A 21,840-nucleotide genomic window follows, 5' to 3' on the forward strand; every position below is an offset into this window, starting at 1 on the left:
GTCCCCATGTATTTACAGGTACTGAAAATGACAAACACACACACTCTAGACATTGTGCCCACTCTTTACTGCCGATGTTAATCTGGCCCTTGGCACTTTACACATCACAATAGATTCATGTATTCATGATGATGTTCATTCTATTATTTTCTGAAAATAAATTATTTTGTCTGCTCTCCCAATTCTACCTACCCCCAAACTACCTTACTTTTCTTCTCCACTCTTTCTTTTCAACTGCTAATAGCCATGCTTTTAAGCTGTCTTTTTATTGAAAGTAATAAATTAAGGCATTCATCTTCAGTGGTTTCACCTTTGCATAAGAGTCAGCAGCTTACACACTAGCATGCTCAGTGTTGAGTAGACAGAAATTCATTTCAGTAGTAAAAACATTCACTGACCTTAGAAAGAAAACTTTCCATTTATGGTTACTGGCTAGTCTTGCACAATTGTAACTTTCCAATACAGAATAATACTTTAAAATTAAGATATTTTGAGGAATTTGTATCTTCTGTGGCTCTTCCTCAAAATGAAGCCATTGGCATTTGTTGAGACTGAGTTTGCTGGAGGTACTAAGACTACAGCTGGTCATCTTGTGAGTCAGTGCTTACGGTGGAACCTTGGCTACTGGTATCGGCAGTTTCATAGCACTTTTGGTCTTTGGCAAAGTTGATGAAAACCTGATTTTTCAAGGGAAATAAAGCCATTAGTACTTGGTAAACCAAAGGAAGAAATAAGGTGTGTGTGTATGCACAATGGGAGAGCTAATAAGAAGAAAACTAGATTTCATAGGGGCACGCCCACACACATAAACAAACTCTCACTAGGAGTCCTTCCTTTAGGTATTGAAATTTATCTGGGGTTTGAAAATAATATCTATATCTACAACTATAAATACATTTATAATCATAATATAAATCTAAAGCTATAATTAAATATCTATAGCCACATATTTGTATCTATTTGATCTGTATCAGTATCTTTCAAGTATCTTTTAACAAGGAGCCCAACCCAAGCCCTTATCAAATGTTTGTATGATGATGTTGAGAGAAATTTCACTAGTTTCAAGAGTTTCACTAGTTTCAACAGTTAATGCACTAAAATAAAATTTGTATACGAAGCTCACATTAACATTATGTTCAGTAAGCTTATTATTTAACAGGCAGACCTTTATGACTTTGTTTAAAATTCTATTAGTCATAGATTCATCCAGAAAATATTGAGAGTCTACTTTGTGCCAGACATGATACTGGTAATTGGTTACAAGTCAAAGGATAAATCTTCTATGTTGGCAAAGCCATAATTGCCTTAATTCCCCATAAAAAATTGTCCATGAGATGCAGCATGATTCAGAGGCCTCTGTAGCCTCACTTTCAGACCCATTCCAGTGATAGGTCCAATCAAATGTTCTATATATCAGGTTGGCTGAACTGTATAAAACTAAAACAGTGCAAAGGTGATGAAGGATGTTCCATGATGCCTCGAGTTATTGAATATAAATGTAATTAAGACAGATGATGTGAATGAAACAAAAGAATCCTGCATTTACCACTTTGGTTACCTGAATCTAGCAGATCTAAAGCATTGGCACCAAATTCTCACTAGATAACCCCATCCTCCCCTAATCTAGGAAGCCAATCAATAGAAATGTTATTTAAGAAACCTACCAAGGAGAAAGTAAAGAAAGTGTTAACAGCTATTTGTTTTATAGATGAAAATAACTGTTGCTTTACATATACAGAAAACTGATGGGTATAGATGTCTTATAGAAGGAAAAAATCTTCTTTTCTCCATTAAAAATAGTTAACTCTTTTCATATTTTTTCCTAACATCCCAAAATGCACTTAGAAATAAATTAAGCTAAGTTTTTCAGGTGCAAGTTTAGATATTGCTTCAATTAAAAGCAAATTCAATGTCATTAAAAAGAAATAATCAGAATGTGTAATAATTTATGTGACATTGTGCACATGGATCATGGTATCCAGCTTACCTCTTCCAGAGTAGTCTGACTCACTAAGAAATTTGTGATATTTAAAGCAGTCTTGTTGGTTTCCAGCAGATCAAAAATGTTTGCTACTCCTCCTGCAGTGACCGGCACATGATACTCTAGCATGCTGAGGTGCTGATCCTGTGGGAACCAAAGGGAAAAAATGTATTTCTCAATGTCAGGTAATATTGACTTGACTAGACATAACTTGACCAAGAGCTAAGAAACATACTGAAATTCATTTCTTTGAAAATGATGTTACATTGTAAATAATGGGTATGTTTTGAGAGTAACAGCTTTCAAAGATGAGATTAAAAGTTTTATGAATGTCCAAGAGAAAACAAATTAAAAAGCTAATGAAAATTCCAAAATATTCTACATTCATGTGCACTTATAAAGATATTATAGTCTTGCCTAGGAAAAAATATTGTGGAATGGTATTGCCAATGTCAGATTATGCTTAGCTCACATAAGTGTTTTCAGAGATAACTTTTAGAAATTTCATTTTTTTTTAATGTTAGAATTGTTCTAAAAGGCTAAGGATTAGCTGTTCAATTTATATTGGCTAAAGTTGCCAGATTTCAAAAGCATTGTCTATGAGAGACCTCATTCAAATAATGCTACATTCTTTCTTAACTCACTCTAAAATTCTTTTCAGTTTATTTAGTCTGTAGTATCACCATCAATTTAGTAATCTATTCTTATTTCCTTGGCGTATCTTTAACATCTTGCTTTTCTGCATATTTCATCAATTACCATATCTTATTTATTTTTCCTCTAAAATAACTCTCAAATGTAACCTTTCCTCTCTATCTGCACCATCAATTTTATTAACTTGATGCTCATCACTCCACATCTGGGTTATTGCAACAGACTCTTCAGAAGCTTAGAAACCATATACACTCATATGTTCTGGCACAAAGTAGCTAGGATAACCTTTCCTAAACACTAGTTTGGTCAGGATGGTTTCTTTACTCCATAAACAATCCCTGTAACCTATATTGATCAGATCAAGATTGTATATTGCAGCTTGGTATTCCAGACCTGCGTTACTGGAAACCCCTCTTCTCACTCCTTTGCTCGCTGTCTAGCCCCTCTCACTGATTTGTGTTTATATCACACCTGTCAGTGCAATCAGGCTATCTTATTGATACTTATTTTTACTCCTAAATTGTTGTTTGGTTATTTCCCTTTTAGAGATCTAGAAACCATCACATACTTGTAGAGAATGGTCTGCTTAGGAAGTAATCAAACTTTTATCATCACTGCACTTGTCTTGTATAGCACTAGTCCCCTGAAGAACAGACCAGGGCAAATGTAATCTCATCACTCAGTGAATAAACACAGATTTCAACCGATAAGTTCACTGAAAGAAGAAGTACTATGACCAACGTGGTTTGTGCAAAAAAAAAACAAAAACAAAAGTGTCCTTTAATTTTTAAATTTGATTTTAATTTAGATGATAGAAAATGGACTTTGATAAGAATCAGAGGTTGAGGCAAAGGTATTTTGTAGAGATAAAAGAATTGTTTTTAAAAATGAACTCTATTTTGCTCTCCAAAATCACTTCACGTTAATATGGTGCCTGACAGTTTAGGAAGCATCTTTGTGGACATTTTATCATTTAGTTCTCACACCAGTCTTGTGAAGTAGATATCAACAGTATTTGTAAAATAGGAATAGGAGGCTCAGAGACTTTAAATGTTTTGCTGGAAATCACATAGGCAGAGCTGGACCTCAGCCCAAGTCTTCCAATTTCTTTTCATCATTCCACACCTGACTTCTGTTTAAAAACAATCAGTTGCTATAATCATCGTATATCAATTACCTGCACATCAAAGATGTTACAATGATAATTTTTTTGTCAAGTGCATTTAAATATGTACTATGTGAGATTTATATGTATATATCTGTGTGTGCCCATGCTGTTGATATGCATATGTAAGATGAAATTAATTGAGCAATGTTTCAGGTAGTGTGCGATTTAAGAACTTGATTTCCAAGCAATTCTGCTCAAAACTTTGTGGGCTTATCTTTCAAGTGAGGAAAGCAAAGGAGATGATCTCTTCTAGCTGTGACATTTTGGAACTTTGTAATTTTTTTTTTCTTAGAAGAAATGCCCTTGGTCATACGTATCTGTCATTCCTCAATTCCCTAACATATGTAACTAATAATCTAGTTAAGCATACAACCTGAAAAGTAATATGATATGGTCATAAAGCCTTTGTGAGGAATAAATAAAGGTATGTAAAAGGACTATGTTACTCTTAAGTAGCTACAAAAATATATAACTAATTTGAAGATTTTATCTGTTAATACTAAGTGTGCTTCAGAGTATCTTAAGAATCTTAAACTAATAAATATATATTGATGAATAACAAAGCTATGGTCAGCTTGAAAATGACAAACATCCACTACGATATTAGATTATGACCATCAAAACCAGTCAATCTCTTACTTTTAAGTATGTTTTTGGAAAGTGAAGTTGCATGAACCTTGTGAGGGGCTCCATGCTCACTTTGGCATTCTTCACGTGAACCTTGACGGTAAATCCTCGTCCAAATCTAGAAAGAAGTGCAAAATACAGTATGAATTATGTTTTGCTGAAATAGCTCCTTTGGAATTCTAGATAATGAAACAGGACCCAAGCTGACCATGATAGCCCCTTTTCCTACATAAAGACTATCATCTTGCTATAAAAGTTCAGGGCATGTTGCAAACTGGAAATAGTGTACTGCCATGACTTTTTATTTATTTCTACCACTATACAAAGTCAGATCCTTTGGACAAAAGTTGCATTAGAAAGAAAATACAAAATCCTGGCTTTCTTTGGCATCCATGAATTGGTAATTGATGCAAATTCCTGGAGATACATGCTTTCTAATTTAAAGCAAAGAGAATCTTTAGAGGCAAGTTATTGGAGATTTCATGTCAATCGTAAAGATTAAAATCACTGGGTTTTTAAAAATAAATAATAAATCAGTATACTAGCTAACAGTTTGCACCAAAAGTAGAGTTTGTAAACAAGTCACAACAGACTCTCTGGGAACAACATATAAGGCCTTCTTCATCCTTTTTTCTTATCTTGGTTAATATTGTCTTATAAGAAAGCCAAGCTGTTGTACAGACAAAGGTATAAAGTAATGTCATGATGTTGGAAGATTAACATGGATCTGTATAAATGCATATGCACTCTGACAAACATAAAAATATTAATTTAATTTGATAGTATGATATTTATGCACATCTCCCCAATGTATTTTTGATGGAAAGGTTTTGAATGCAGTAAAAATGTTAAATAGCTTGCTGAAAGCCTGTTCAAATGGCAAATGAACGTGCTAGATAAAAATCGATGCCTTCATGTACTTGTCAAGGTCTAATTTGTTACCAAGATAACTTTTTTTTGTGTGTGTGTGTGGGCTTCTCATTGCGGTGGCTTCCCTTGTTGCAGAGCTCGGGCTCTAGGAGCGCAGGCTTCAGTATTTGTGGCTTGCGGGCTCCAGAGCACAGGCTCAGTAGTTGTGGCGCACGGGCTTAGTTGCACTGCGGCATGTGGGATCTTCCCGGACTAGGGCTTGAACCCGTGTCCCTTGCATTGGCAGGCAGATTCTTAACCACTGCACCACGAGGGAAGTCCTGTCATTTACTTTTTTTTTTTCTTTGAATTTTTGAATTATATTTTATTTATTTTTGTATACAACAGGTTCTTATTAGTCATCAATTTTATACATATCAGTGTATACATGTCATCCCAATGGCCCAATTCAGCACACCCCCACCCCCACCCCCACCCCATGTGGCTTTCCCCCCTTGGTGTCCATACATTTGTTCTCTACATCTGTGTCTCAACTTCTGCCCTGCAAACTGGTTCATCTGTACCATTTTTCTAGGTTCTACATACATGCGTTAATATATGATATTTGTTCTTCTCTTTCTGACTTATTTCACTCTGTATGACAGTCTCTAGATCCATCCACGTTTAAACAAATCACTCAATTTTGTTCCTTTTTATGGCTGAGTAATATTCCATTGTATATATGTACCACATCTTCTTTATGCATTCGTCTGTCGTTGGGCATCTAGGTTGCTTCCATGACCTGGCTATTGTAAATAGTGCTGCAATGAACACTGGGGTGCATGTGTCTTTTTGAATTATGGTTTTCTCTGGGTATATGCCCAGTAGTAGGATTTCTGGATCATATGGTAATTCTATTTTTAGTTTTTTAAGGAACCTCCTTACTGTTCTCCATAGTGGCTGTATCAATTTACATTCCCACCAATAGTGCAAGAGAGTTCCTTCTTCTCCACACCTTCTCCAGCATTTGTTATTGGTAGATTTTCTGATGATGCCCATTCTAACTGGTGTGAGGTGATACCTCACTGTAGTTTTGATTTGCATTGCTCTAATAATTAGTGATGTTGAGCAGCTTTTCATGTGCTTCTTGGCCATCTGTATGTCTTCTTTGGAGAAATGTCTATTTAGGTCCTCTGCCCATTTTTGGATTGGGGGGTTGTTTCTTTAATATTGAGCTGTTTATATATTTTGGAGATTAATCCTTTGTCTATTGATTCATTTGAAAATATTTTCTCCCATTCTGAGGGTTGTCTTTTCATTTTGTTTATGGTTTCCTTTGCTGTGAAAAGGCTTTGAAATTTCATTAGGCCCCATTTGTTTACTTTTGTTTTTATTTCCATTACTCTAGGAGGTGGATCAAAAAAGATCTTGCTGTGATTTATGTCAAAGAGTGTTCTTCCTATGTTTTCCTCTAAGGGTTTTATAGTGTCTGGTCTTACATTTAGGTCTCGAATCCATTTTGAGTTTATTTTTGTGTATGGTGTTAGGGAGTGTTCTAATTTCATTCTTATACGTGTAGCTGCCCAGTTCTCCCAGCACCACTTATTGAAGAGGCTGTCTTTTCTCCATTGTATATCCTTGCCTCCTTTGTCATAGATTAGTTGACCATAGGTGCGTGGGTTTATCTCTGGGCTTTCTATCTTGTTCCATTGATCTATGTTTCTGTTTTTGTGCCAGTGCCATATTGTCTTGATTACTGTAGCTTTGTAATATAGTCTGAAGTCAGGGAGTCTGATTCCTCCAGCTCTGTCTTTTTCCCTCAAGACTGCTTTGGCTATTTGGGGTCTTTTGTGTCTCCATACAAATTTCAAGATTTTTTGTTCTAGTTCTGTAAAAAATGCCATTGGGAATTTGATAGGGATTGCATTGAATCTGCAGATTGCTTTGGGTAGTATAGTTATTTTCACAATATTGATTCTTCCAATCCACGAACATGGTATATCTCTCCATCTGTTGGTATCATCTTTAATTTATTTCATCAGTGCCTTATAGTTTTCTGCATACAGGTCTTTTGCCTCCCTAGGTAGGTTTATTCCTAGGTATTTTATTCTTTTTGTTGCAATGGTAAATGGGAGTGTTTCCTTAATTTTTCTTTCAGATTTTTCATCATTAGTGTACTGGAATGCAAGAGATTTCTCTGCATTAATTTTGTATCCTGCAACTTTACCAAATTCATTGATTGGCTCTAGTAGTTTTCTGGTGGCATCTTTAGGATTCTCTATGTATAGTATCATGTCATCTGTAAACAGTGACAGTTTTACTTCTTCTTTTCCAATTTCTATTCCTTTTATTTCTTTTTCTCCTCTGATTGCCATGGCTAGGACTTCCAAAATTATGTTGAATAACAGTGGTGAGAGTGGACATCCTTGTCTTGAGAGGGGACATCCTTGTCTTGTTCCTGATCTTAGAGGAAATGCTTTCGGTTTTTCACCATTGAGAATGTTTGCTGTGGGTTTGCCATATATGGACTTTATTATGTTGAGGTAGGTTCCCTCTATGCCCACTTTCTGGAGAGTTTTTATCATAAATGGGTGTTGAATTTTGTCAAAAGCTTTTTCTGCATCTATTGAGATGATCATATGATTTGTATCCTTCAATTTGTTAATATGGTGTATCACATTGATTGATTTGTGTATACTGAAGAATCCTTGCATCCCTGGGATAAATCCCACTTGATCATGGTGTATGATCCTTTTAATGTGTTGTTGGATTCTGTTTGCTAGTATTTTGTTGAGGATTTTTGCATCTATATTCATCAGTGATATTGGTCTGTAATTTTCTTTTTTTGTAGTATCTTTGTCTGGTTTTGGTATCAGGGTGATGCTGGCCTCGTAGAATGAGTTTGGGAGTGTTCCTTCCTCTGCAATTTTTTGGAAGAGTTTGAGAAGGATGGGTGTTAGCTCTTCTCTAAATGTTTGATAGAATTCACCTGTGAAGCCATCTGGTCCTGGACTTTCGATTGTTGGAAGAGTTTTAATCACAGTTTCAATTTCATTACTTGTGACTGGTCTGTTCATATTTTCTATTTCTTCCTGGTTCAGTCTTGGAAGGTTATGCCTTTCTAAAAATTTGTCCATTTCTTCCAGGTTGTCCATTTTATTGGATAGAGTTGCTTGTAGTAGTCTCTTAGGATGCTTTGTATTTCTGAAGTGTCTGCTGTAACTTCTCCTTTTTCATTTCTAACTTTATTGATTTGAGTCCACTACCTCTTTTTGTTGATGAGTCTGGCTAATGGTTTATCGATTTTGTTTATCTTCTCAAAGAACCAGCATTTAGTTTTATTGATCTTTTCTATTGCTTTTCTTTGTTTCTATTTAATTTATTTCTGCTCTGGTCTTTCTTTCTTTCCTTCTGCTAACTTTGGGTTTTGTTTGTTCTTCTTTCTCTAGTTCCTTTAGGTGTCAGGTTAGATTGTTTATTTGAGATTTTTCTTGTTTCTTGAGGTAGGCTTGTATAGCTATAAACTTCCCCCTTAGAACTGCTTTTGCTGCATCCCATAGGTTTTGGATCGTCGTGTTTTCATTGTCATTTGTCACTGAGATAACTCTTGAAACTGCTTTCTGAGAGTATTTTGGTTGGGGAATAATAATAATAATAATAATAATAATAATATTATTATTATTATTATTATTATTAGCTTTTAGGTCTTCCAGGTTTTGGGGTTATTAATTTAAAAAAATTCAATCCTCCGTACTATAATTTAACTTCAAAGTGAATCAATAATTAAGTTCTCCATTCCAGTTTTACTATTCATTGTAGGATGGGCTGCTGAGATTATCCTTGAAGGTGAGTATAGCACTGGTAGATTTGATTACCCTATACCACGTGTTAAACAATACATTTGTTCCTCACCTGCTCTTAATATGCTGCAATGATCCAATACATTGGAACCTTCCATTCACCATAATGGCCAACCTGGTACAGAGAGCTTCACATTCTTCCATGCTGTAAGACAGAATCATGTCAGCATTCCGGGCACAGAAAATTGGTTTAAGTTCATGAGCATAAGCTTAACTTTTTTCATTATGGCACCTTAGAAATACTGCTTGAGTATTTGAGTTCCTTAAAATGTCCTTTCCCTTGAAGAACAAAAATATCTTTTAACATATAAATTAAATGTCTTCACATAGGGTTTATTACTGTTTCTTCTCAAACTTGAGGCCATCTCTCTCACCTGGATTGCCCACTCTATCAAACACAGTATTTCTTTTAAGCTCTTTCAAACTTTGACACAAGACCTACATTTCGTAAGAAATGCTTCCAAAATAATACTGAGCTGTTTTCATTTTGCCTTATACTCCGTATTCAGTTGGCTTTTATACTTCTGTGTTTATAACTAGTTAACCTGTACTTGATTATATAATTCTAATTTCATGGGTGATGATAACTGGAGGAGATCTTAGGTATCACCCTGTCCACTTAATACAAAAGTTAATGGAGGGCTTCCCTGGTGGTGCAGTGGTTGAGAGTCCACGTGCTGATGCAGGGGACACAGCTTCATGCCCCGGTCCGGGAAGATCCCACATGCCACGGAGCAGCTGGGCCCGTGAGCCATGGCCACTGAGCCTGTGCGTCTGGAGCCTGTGCTCCACAACGGGAGAGGCCACAACAGTGAGAGGCCCGCGTACCGCAAAAAAAAAAAAAAAAAAAAGTTAATGGAAATTAGGGGAGTTTGGGGGAGAATGGATACATGTATATGTATGGTTGAGTCCCTTTGCTGTGCACCTGAATCTATCACAATGTTGTTAATCGGCTATACTCCAATATAAAATAAAAAGTTAAAAAAAAGTTAATGGAAATTAAATGATTGTCTTCAGAACATATACTGTGCTAAGGGAAGGCTAGTATATAGGATATAAACAAGTCTCTTGATTCTAAACATACCTAGCTCTTTTTCTACTATATGATCATTATAATGAAAGGATGAACTTAATATAAGGCTAACCTTATAAGAAAGGCACAGAGAAAATTCTTTAGTAGCTTTTTTACCTAATTGATTGGAAGGGTCTACTTCATGGAGAAGGCTTGTGAACTAGTTCTTAAAGGACTAGTAAGATTAGAATCTGGAGAGATTTTGTGAAAAGATCAACTCCAGTAGAAGACACAGCCAAAAGCGCATGTGATAGGAAAGGGCAGTGAGTGTACGCGGAACCACGAGTCATTCAGATTGACAGATAGGAGAGGGTGTCATAGGAAAAAAAGACTAGAAGTTTAGACGAGGCCAGATAATAAAAGGCCTTGCATACTAAGCTGAAAAATGCTGAATTTTATGTGATAGGCAATAGGGAGGCATAGTTGAATTTAGAGGGCTGCAAGTTATGGGAAATTTGTTTTTTAAAAGATTTCTTAGGCCCTGTCCCACCACAGGAGCTGGAGTCTCACCATGAAACCTTCCGGACTTGCTCCTTTGACTATGAACATAAAATACTTTAATCCAATTGCAGAATTCACTATCAGTATATATTACACGGGATTACCTTTCCCGTCTCTCATTCTAACATCGTGTCATCTGACTCTCAGTTTACCTGTGAGAAGTGAGGATGACGGCACATTTATTCTGTACTTCTTCTGAAATGATCTTCCAGAGGTGCCGTTTTGATTTAGGATCCATCCCAGAGCTTGGCTCATCCTTAATAGAAAGTTACAAGAAGAATTTATCAAATTAATTAAATTTTGATGAGGTTCTTTACATGAATCATTGCATCTCACTTGCCTAGGACAGAAATCACTTTTCCAGGTCATGTGACTAACTTGTTTTATACTTAATAGGCTTCTTTCTGCTGCTGTCAAAAAGCTCAAAATTAATCATTTAAAATTGTCAATCTATTTTAAAAAGTGTCTCAGTGAAGTTGTACTCTTACTTTACACTTGTCTCTCATATTTCTTTGGAAAATATTCTTCTTCAATTACTGACAAAGCAAGAATTTTTACATTTAATACTATATTGTCACATATATATTTGAAGCTACATCAGCAAGACTGCTACCTTGCTCCTGATGGCAGAATTGTGGCTGTGAGTGATAGATAATATGTTATGTGTAGCACAGAGAATTCAATTTGATTTGTTTTTGTTAATATGATTGAGGTGTACTTTCAGTTTTATGTTATTAATTGAAATGTAATACTCCTTGGGGAAATAAAAGTAAGATTTGCAGAAATTGCCAAATAGAAAGATATAAATTACATTTTAAAGTAAATGATGTTTAGAAAAATTATTCAGACATAAAATTAGAAATGCAGCAATGGAAAACCTAAATAAGCAATAATAAATCCTGACAGATGATTAAAAAACCAAATTATAGGTCAAGATTAGGTAAAAATTAAAAACATATGTCTGAAATGGAAAGTATATACATAGGATCATCAGAGGTTTATTTTTATAGTAAGGGGTTAAATTTAAATTTAAAGAAAGAAATGAGTGTTAATTTGGGGAAACGGTAAAGGTTATATTGTCACTGTTCCTATTTTTTAAGACAGTGGCATTACAGTAAATATATCTAAGAGAAAATACAGTATCTTTCTCTCATAGCCTGACTTTAGTTCAGCTCATTAATACATAATATTTGCATAGAGCTTTTAACAACATTTTAAGGTACTTTACATCTATTATCTCACAGGGGTGCCTAAGGATTGTTCTCTTCAATTTAAGGGACACTTATACAATAGAACTCCATTATGAGCATCGATTGGCAGGGATGTAATGCATTATAAGCTTCCGGTATTATAGAGAGATGGGTTGTGCATTACACTATCTGGGCAGTTTAAATGATTTGATCCTCTATATTACTTAATCTCTGGAATAACGTGATGATTTATAACTGGTGATTTTATTGCATATAGTTAAGCCTCTTTTGGAGTTTGGAAGTCCTTGATGAAGGGGATCTTCCAAAATAAGGGCAAGCTTATTTCTCTGAAATAAACACTTTTCACAGTGTTTGGCCTGGGGAGCAGAATGCTATGTCACTCCTAGTGTAATTTATATTTCCAGGTGATCAATTTAATTTTTCAGCTCTTAATCAAAATATAAATGTGACATGTATTTCTTGCCTCCAAAAAATTCAGATAAAGTAGAATGGCATATTGTCAAGATTGCATCTCAAGCTAGGTAACTCATATTTTTAAGCAACAAGGAAATAACATTCTAGCACAGCATGTTGTCCTCAAATGTGTATTTCCTTTTTGGTAGAAGTTGGAAAATGTGTTAGTTCAACTGATCAGTTACTAATAGAACTGATTTCTTCAATAACTGGGAATCAACTTCTGTCATAATTTTACTTACTCATTTAAATATCCTGACTTTGTTTCAGCTACTTCCTATTCCCATGTTTCCTCTGAAACCGACTGAGCCATAGCTTCAGACAAAAACATTTTTGAGGGCATATTTTTGTGGCAACAAATTATCTGATATGAATTCCCTTAGTGAGACAATATATGTAAAGTGTTTTACAAAATAACTAGCATATAGTGAGACCTCAGTAAATGTTTATTGCAATAATGATAATGAACTGTTACACACACTATTGGATATGTGGTTCTAATTAGGTAGCAGCCTTTTTCACAATGATTCTCTTACCAGCAACAGTATGGAAGGTTTCCCTATCAAGGCCAGTGCAGTGGATAATTTTCTTTTTGTGCCGTAACTACACATAGAGGTAGTTTTGTCCTTGTAGGGCAGCAGGTGAAGCCTCCTAAGGAGTTTATGAACAGTCTGTGGGTGGAAAAGAGGACTTAAGTTGATTTTCTCTTGCCAAAACCCTTAAAGCATTAAACGGGAAAAGAGCTACTTGTGAAAAGAAAGTTTTATAATGAAGAAATACATTCCCGAAAAAATTAAAACATTTAAATTCAACATAAATTTTAGTTTATTTTCAAAGGTCCACTTAAACATTAATAGTTCAGGAACTTCCCTGGTGGCACAGTGGTTAAGAATCCTCCTGCCAATGCAGGGGACACGGGTTCGAGCCCTGGTCTGGGAAGATCCCACATAACACGGAGCAACTAAGCCTGTGCGCCACAACTACTGAGCCTGCACTCTAGGGCCCACGCACCACAACTACTGATCCCAGGTGCTGCAACTACTGAAGCCCGCGCTCGTAGAGCCCATGCTCCACAACAAGAGAAGCCACCGCAATGAGAAGCCTGTGCACCGCAACGAAGAATAGCCCCTGCTCACCACAACTAGAGAAAGCCTGCACCCAGCAAAGAAGACTCAATGCAGCCAAAAAAATAAAAAATAAAAAAAAATATAAAAAATCAAATTGGAAGCTATTCTATTTTACTTGGGCATTTTGTAGGTAATTCCATATTTCAGTACTTATCTGAACACTAAAGGATATACAGGCATCACCAAACATGGCTCAACCCAGAGTCTAAGGCAAATGTCATTCTTTATTTGATAGTTTTTAAAAGACAACTGAACAAACATGGGCCAAGATGTTTCTAAAGTCGAGTTCATAGGTTCATTTATGATATACACAATCACGCTAATACTGCCTCAATTATCACTGTCAGGAGAGAAATGTCATAATTTTCCAGATGTCAACTTGGTCTCGAGGGTGGGTGTGTGGGAAGCAGAAATAATAATGGTTTTCAAATGAACTAGTTTTTCACACTTATACTCACTTCTTTAATATCTTTTTCTGGAATTCCATGTATCCTAGCATAGAAATACAAATGTTCTTCCACGGTTACCAGGTCATCCAAAGCATCTTCCTGAGGACAGTAGCCAATTAATGAGCTGTCAGAGTCAACGTGAGCCAGAGACCTGAATTGAAAGAATCAAAAACACAAATGACTTTCAGAAGATGTTTCCCTCTTAGTCCTCAGATGTTGGGAAGGTAGCTCTATTTGGGTCATGGTGATTCGTGAGTCTGGAAAAAAGAGGTAAAAACAATCCCACCGTCATAGTCATACTTAAAGGTTTAAAAATTTCCACTCGAGTAGCTGTTTTTCCTCTAAGGATTTAATAATATAACCACAAAATAACATAAGGAGTTCATTTTAATTATTTTTCTCATTTAATTATGTTGTGTTCAGTAATTTGAAGCATTTGTTTTCATACCCAATCTTATTTCTGATCAGAATGTTTCCACCTGTAGGAATTATGTCTCCAGTCAGCATCTTGAAGATGGTGGTCTTTCCTGCTCCATTCACCCCAAGAAGGCCAAAGCACTGGTTTGAGGGAGAAAAAAAAAAAGATGTAAACTTTAATTCAAAACAAAGACATGGTACTATTATATCTCTTTTCTCCTTCTCCTTGGGTGAAATAAATTACCAAGAAAAATAAATCACTCGAATTACTCATGGATATTGCAGTGCTTTGTTGGCACTGGATAAAACTTTCTCTTTTAAAACAATTAGGTACTTAAGTATCTTTTTTCCTTTAATCATCTGAACATTTTACATATACATAGGACTTATTTTACATATTATATTATAGCACACCACTGTGTGACATGATAGGATACCCAAGTCAGATATGCTAACCTGACAAAGTAATTATATTTATAGATTTCAAATTATGCACACAGAATCACAACTTTACTGAATAAGCTACTGAAGCGATAATCTCTTTATGTGGTAGAATAAACCTGATGCATTTAGTTTGCAGTCAGGCTCGGCAAAAAGGGAAATGTCCACATTCTTCTCCTCCTTTCAAAGCTGTCTTACTGTTGCTTCTGTGAAACAGCAAGAATATGAATATGAATGCAGTTCTAGTACCTCACTTCTGACAACTGATTTCTTTATGCTGGGTTTTTTTTTTTTTGCGGTACACGGGCTCTCACTGCTGTGGCCTCTCCCGTTGCAGAGCACAGGCTCCGGACGCACAGGCTCAGCGGCCATGGCTCACCGGCCCAGCCACTCCGCGGTATGTGGGATCCTCCCGGACCGGGGCACGAACCCATGTCCCCTGCATCGGCAGGCGGACTCTCAACCACTGCGCCACCAGGGAAGCCCTATGCTGTTTTTTGAAGAGGCCTGGAAACTAAGAGTTGAAAAGAGCACCCAGCATAGACTTCTTGACTGAAAGTCCACTCAGGGAGGGTAGTAACTTGGGAGGGGGCTCAGGACTTGGTGTGTAGTGAGTCCTCCCTGCCAAAACGAAGACTTACAGGGTAAGTAACACATAGACACATGTAAATTACATATATAGAATCCGTCAAAATATTCAGAGGTTGACTTTCATATTTCTAGACAAAAATTAAGGAAAGATAAAGATTTTTGTCACTTACCATGTCAATACAAAGGATAGCTAGAAACAAAACACTGTTCCTTACCTCCCCAGCAGGTATCCCAATGCTGATGTTGTTTACAGCTATAATCTTTTTGTGGATAAGGTGGTAGGTCTTTGTAAGACGATGGAGTTGGACCAGGTCATATTCATTTGCACCATTCTCAACTCTAAACCTCTCAGCCCACACATCTTCATCTTCAACTATTGTCTCAATAACAGGTGAAGAATGAAATTTTTTGAAGAAGACTCTAAAAAATGGGCCCAATGATTCTGCATCAATGACTCTGAAATGGTACCACTCAGTTTTGACATATTTTAATAAGTTTTCACTTCATTAAAAGCGTGCTATCACATACTAGGTTTCTTTTAAATTTTTTATGCATTATGGTACTCAAGTAACTTAAAAATCAGTATGGATGCTCTTTACAATATTTGTTATAATATTTGGGAAACAGCTTTTGCTTTCCATGACTTAAATGCTTACAGATCCACTATTAAAAGTGAGAATCTTAATTTCAGTAACAAGGAAATTAGTTTGGGTTTGAAAGTTACTGCCTAACAGAGAGACTAGAGTCATTAGTAAGACAACACTTTACAAGCCCATGATCAATGATCACCTTTTTAAAATCCTCTCTATTTCTTCTTTTGTCATCACAATATGAATGTTAGTCTACAGTCTTTTTACTGTGAATGTCTTACCTAGGATCTAGTCAATATATTAAGGTTATCAGTCCTGAAAACTCACGAAATATCAAACCCACTTCAGTATCTTGCCTAATGAATACCAAAGCAAACCAAACCAACAAATCAATTCAGGTCTTCCTCCCAATGTCCCCTGTTTCTTTTAATGATATCCCCAGAGATTCCAATTGTGATGTTTTCTTTGAAAACATCCCCATTCCAAAATCCACTCACGCAGTCAGACTCTTAGCACTGGAAATGCCTTATAACAGACAGTCATCTATCATTTTCTGTCTTTTTATATTACCATCACAGGGTTTCATTTTTTTTTTCACACAGATTTATCCAAGAACCTCAAACTGGTCCAGCATCTCTGACTCTTCCCTTACAGTATGCACTGTCTCCACAAAAATCACAGCTCCTAAAGCACCATTTGATCCTGTTGGTGTCTGTTCAAAAACCTTTAATGTGCTACTATTTGTTTCTTGAATAAAGTCCAAGCTATAGCTTTTTAACCAATCAGTAGACTCCATAATTTTCCAACCCCGTGCTTTAGCTCCTACTCTTTCATTACATTTAGTCTATGCTCTAGTCAAATTGTATTATTCATTTCTCAAATATGCCTCAAGATTTTTCTATCTTTGCTCTTGTCTTTCCTTTCACTATTATTAACTTAAATCTTATTTTTCAATAGGTGATACATGCACTTCATGTATTAAAATTAAAATGGTACTGAAGAATATTTAGTGAAAAGTAAGTCTCTTTTAACCATATACAGTTTTTTTTAACAGAGGCACTCATAATTAGAAATAATCTATGCATATGTATGCATAAGTAATATATATTCCTTTTTTAAAACTCAAATTGTAGTATACTTCATTTATAGTTCTGAACTTGCATTTCTCACTTAATAAATATTAGAAGTAATCCCAAACATTACATAGGGAACTGCATCATTCTTTCTAATGGCTGCATAGTGTCTCATTGATAAATTATACATATAATTCATTTAACCAGCTCCCAAATGAAGGACATTTAGGTTGTTTTCATTCTTTTGCTATTAGGAATTCTTTTGCTATGATGAGTAACTTTATACATACACAATTCTGCATATGTGTTAGCACATCTATTGGAAAAATTCCTAGAAGTAGAATTGTTGGGTCAATGGTATGTGTATTTTTATTTATGATTTTCTTCTCACTTTACTCAATCTTCTTTTCCCAAATCCATTGCTAATATTCTACATACTCAATTCTCTTTCCCCACTTCTACTTTCTATCTTTCCAAACACAACTCAAAGACTACATCTTTTGTTTATGTACATATTTTCTCTCTACCACTGAATCTTGATCTCTTGGAGGCTAACAATTGTGCTTATTTAATTTTACTCCCTCACTTTACAATACTTGCACAGCCACAGTAAGGTTTGCTAACTATTTACTGAATTAAATAGATTGTGAATTATGCTACAATTTTTAAAAGTTTTTTGAGCAAAACATTTCCATATTACTAATTGAAAAGCTTAGACTACTGACCCCTCTCTGAATATTTTGAATTGAGTTTTGTCATGGATGTCAAACACTGTTTTCATTGTATTTACCTGAGTTTATTTATTAGCCACTCATTGATTAAAAGTCGCAAGAAAAAGAACATGGTTCCTTGAGAAACCAAAGCCACAAACATTGCACCTAGTTTATCCATCTCAAAGGTTTCATTTGGATACTCCACTCCATATGCTTTTAAGAAGTCTAGGACCGACTGTTGTTGAGAAAGTTCAATCAAACCATAGCCAAAACAGAACTGCGGGAAAATCAGGAAAATGCGCTTGAGGGTTTCAGAAATAAGTTCTAAAGTCTGAAATAAAACAAATAAAAATAAAGCTCAGTGTTAGCCTTCCAACAAATTGACAAAAAATTGAAACTAGATGTAGATAAATATTGAAACCTGAGAAGCTTATCTAGATTGGCAATTATTTCACATGCATACTGAATTTACATATAAACATTTACTATAACCAAATGGTGGAGATTTATTACTAAAATACAAGCCCAAAAGGATTATTTATATATATATATATATATATATATATATATATTTGAGATGGTCTAAGGTGTCAGGCCAAACCCTGGGGGCAGAATCACTTCTATACCTGCTTTAGGTCCTAGGAATGTAGTAACAGCCAGGGTGCTAGGGTCTGATAGAGTATCTATGGGTAGGTGCCTGAGTAAAGGAGGGATTTAGTACAGTAAAGTTTCAGAACCTAAGGTAATTCCTACTAGAAGAGGGAGTAAAATGGTAAAATATATGGAAGGAGAGACAACCTATCTCAACGAGGAGCAAATGGCTCATTTTCATGTTATTCACACTTGGGACCAACCACTTGCACCTCATGAATTTTCTTCTTCCTCCTGGAGTGTGCTTCTCTATTCTTCACTTCATTTTCTTTCTATTCTTTTCCATTCAGTTGTCCAGCACTGAGTGTGCTTGTCTATTCCTCACTTCATTTTCTTTCTATTCTTTTCCATTCAATTGCCCAGCACTGGTAGGGCTTCCCTTGTCACCAGTCATGACTGTTAGCTCTGAATGGAAAGTGATGCTTGCAATGAAGTAGACTCCAATACATGACTGAAAGGGAATGAATCAGGTTTTTTCTCTATGGATGTTCAAATGAATCTTAACCCATAGTCATATAACTAAGCCATTGTCCTTGTCCCTACCATACCATAACAATTTGTTAAATGAGTAAAAAGTTTAGCTGACCGATTGGTTGCATGATTTTTGTAGTGCCATACAAGGTATCTGACTGAATGTATCTCCATTTACCTACTCAAGCCCCATCAAATGTCAGTAGTTTTGACACTGCATAAATATAATCATAGACATTAACCTAGATGGAACATAAAAAGAATTTTAAAACACCATAGTTTTCCCTCTACTATATTGAATAGAATCAAATGAAATTCCCCTATTCTATTTGGAGAATGCAAAATACAGAAAATCTTTCCACCTTGGAACATGTTGAAGCATTTGATCCAATAGCTGAAGTTTAGCAGACTAATAAAGGACCTTACCGTATCATTAGGCTTTTCCTTGGAAAGGAAGTACACCACCGACAGGGAAACGATGGAATTGATGCCAAGAAAAAGGTTGATGCAGACATAAGTGATGAAAGCCACTCCTGTTTCATGGAAGAGCCCAGCCAGCAAGTACATCCAAGAAAATGTGGCATACCTTTATGTTAATAACACTAAGAATTAAAGTCATGCTGTAATTATTCTTTTACTAAATAAATAACTTCGATAGTGTTCCAAAGTGAAAATAAACATTAGAGATCAGTTGTCAAGCCTTGTAGTTAGATCTCTCTTTTATCCCTCTTTTTAACAACAGCCAAAAAAAAAAAAAAGCGAAGCACACTTTTTAAATGACAGTAAAGGTCTTTTAAGGAATCTTGAGTAGTCATTACAATTACAAATTAATTTTTCCTAGAGATGGTGTTACCCCACCCAGGCAAGACATTTTTTTTGGCTCAGAAATGTGAGTTTAATAGATATATCTTATAATTTAAAGTTGAGAAAAAAACAACATTGTCGGCTAGCTAAGCAGAGAGAGTATGCTTAGAAGCTGCATGTCCTGTTTTGAGCAAATACCTGAGCAACCTTTGGGGTAATGAAGTAGAACTAGAGACAGAGAGATCCTTCATCAGCTGCAATTGCTAGCTAAATGGTTACTACCCATTCATTCAGGGCAGAAAGAACTGCTACGATAAGTATTAGTTATATCAAACTGTATTACCTGTATTAATTACCCTAATTCAGAAACAATATTATGTGTGTTCTTAGGCATCGATAAAAATAAATATACATGAATATATTTACTTTTTAATGCCTTATATATTTATATATACTCACAACTTGTTAATACATAAATTCATACATGTATACACATTTTTCTGATGATTCTAAGGCCTCCATTTTTACGTAAATTAAATTACATATGTAAATTGTTAAGTGTGACAGCACCCAGTAAGTGCTCATTAATGATAGGTATTCTATTAACAACAACAACATTAATTTTCACAAGTATTACACTTTACAAACTATGGATTAGCAGGTGTAATGTATTGTTAATCATTACTCATGGCTAATGAAACCCCAAGACAATTGTAAATTAGCTAATGAGATTTAGGTCCTGTTTGTATCTAGGATCATTTAATTCTGTTAATTCTTTCACCGCTTACCCAAACAACAGAAGTAGGAGAGATACAGCGCTTAGGTTGTTTCCACTGTAGAAGGCAGGTAACTTGAAAATTGCAATGACACCAATTGAAAATGCTACAGGCACCAAATAGAAGGCCTATGGGAATATGTAAAACTATGTTTAATAAATGGCAAATATTAAAAAAAAAATCAATAGCCCATCTAGTTTAAAACTGTAACAAACTGAACTAGAAACACTTGAAGAAATGAAGTTTTATCTATGATCTTGTTGCTTGTAACATTCAGTTCATTTTACATTGATTTCACTCTAGAATTTGTCTCCTGCAATATGAGGTCAAGCCAGTCTCCATCTTTATAGAGATACTCAGAGTCCCTGGTGCTCCTCCCTCCAGGCTTTGAGACTTGGGATTATTTGGTGACAAAGGTTCAGTGAGAAAGATAAGACAGCCAGGTATCTTTGTATTTGATTCAGCCCTCAAAGTACTGATTTCATTTTGAATGCTGGAACTCTCTCAGATGGTTGATTTCTAAGGCTTGGTTATCAGTGTGAGCCACTCTGTGCAAAACAGCAGGGCAGTGGGTACCACACATTCTTGGAATCACAAGGATATGAACAAAGAATTCAGTGTTTCATCGGCAAGCAGAAATAGTAAATGCTGAGGGTTTGCAGCAAGATGTACACAATGAAAGAGATGGGAATTTAATTAGGGAGAAAAATCTCCTAAAATTGGAATGAGAACCAGAATCTAAGTCATAAGTAGCCCTTCACAGAAGTGTGTAGTTTAAGCCTCTTGACATATTAAAGCTCCTATTAAGTCCAGAGGAATCATTACCATATTTTTATACATTTGACTTCTACAACAATCGCATTTCAGACCTCACTGGATACAGCATTAACCAAACGGATAGGCAGTTAATTACTCTCCAACCCTGCAAGCCGATGACAATTTCACCATAATCACCCGGCAAACACATACCCATCCTGAGCTTTTGGCCATACTGACACATTTGGCGTCAAGAAAAACCATCTGAATTTGGGACCATTTTAGGCAAATAAGAGAGCTATCAATTAAATTCACCCTTTATTTTCCCTACTAATCTCTAATGTGTTATTCAGCAGAGGCTACTACTTCGAATTTTTCACTATTAGTTGATTAACTTTTTTTATTTTTTTATTTTATTTTATTTTTTTTTTTTTTTTATTTTGCTGTACGCGGGCCTCTCACTACTGTGGCCTCTCCCGTTGCGGAGCACAGGCTCCGGACACACAGGCTCCGCGGCCATGGCTCGCGGGCCCAGCCGCTGCGCGGCATGTGGGATCTTCCGGGATAGGGGCACGAACCCGTGTCCCCTGCATCGGCAGGCGGAC

General features: G+C 35.8%; 1 protein-coding gene across 2 annotated transcripts in view; it reads right to left on the minus strand.

Moving 5' to 3' along the window:
- Positions 1 to 511: 511 nt before the first annotated feature.
- The window catches only part of ABCA12 (ATP binding cassette subfamily A member 12), a gene marked incomplete at its 5' end in the record, with an annotated part of 187,496 nt that continues 166,167 nt past the window's right edge, over positions 512 to 21,840 (minus strand). For both annotated transcript variants that reach the window (XM_081242250.1, XM_081242249.1), the window contains 12 exons: positions 512 to 677; positions 1,988 to 2,125; positions 4,443 to 4,548; positions 9,192 to 9,284; positions 10,865 to 10,968; positions 12,913 to 13,047; positions 13,962 to 14,103; positions 14,401 to 14,510; positions 15,617 to 15,821; positions 17,855 to 18,108; positions 19,326 to 19,485; positions 20,492 to 20,607. In XM_081242250.1, the coding sequence (XP_081098376.1) occupies positions 576 to 677; positions 1,988 to 2,125; positions 4,443 to 4,548; positions 9,192 to 9,284; positions 10,865 to 10,968; positions 12,913 to 13,047; positions 13,962 to 14,103; positions 14,401 to 14,510; positions 15,617 to 15,821; positions 17,855 to 18,108; positions 19,326 to 19,485; positions 20,492 to 20,607 (1,665 nt within the window). In that variant the 3' untranslated portion in view covers positions 512 to 575. The remainder of the gene's footprint in view (positions 678 to 1,987; positions 2,126 to 4,442; positions 4,549 to 9,191; positions 9,285 to 10,864; positions 10,969 to 12,912; positions 13,048 to 13,961; positions 14,104 to 14,400; positions 14,511 to 15,616; positions 15,822 to 17,854; positions 18,109 to 19,325; positions 19,486 to 20,491; positions 20,608 to 21,840) is intronic.

This window comes from Mesoplodon bidens (assembly GCF_964165515.1).
Source record: "Mesoplodon bidens genome assembly, chromosome: 8".
Classification (NCBI taxonomy): Eukaryota; Metazoa; Chordata; class Mammalia; order Artiodactyla; family Ziphiidae; genus Mesoplodon; species Mesoplodon bidens.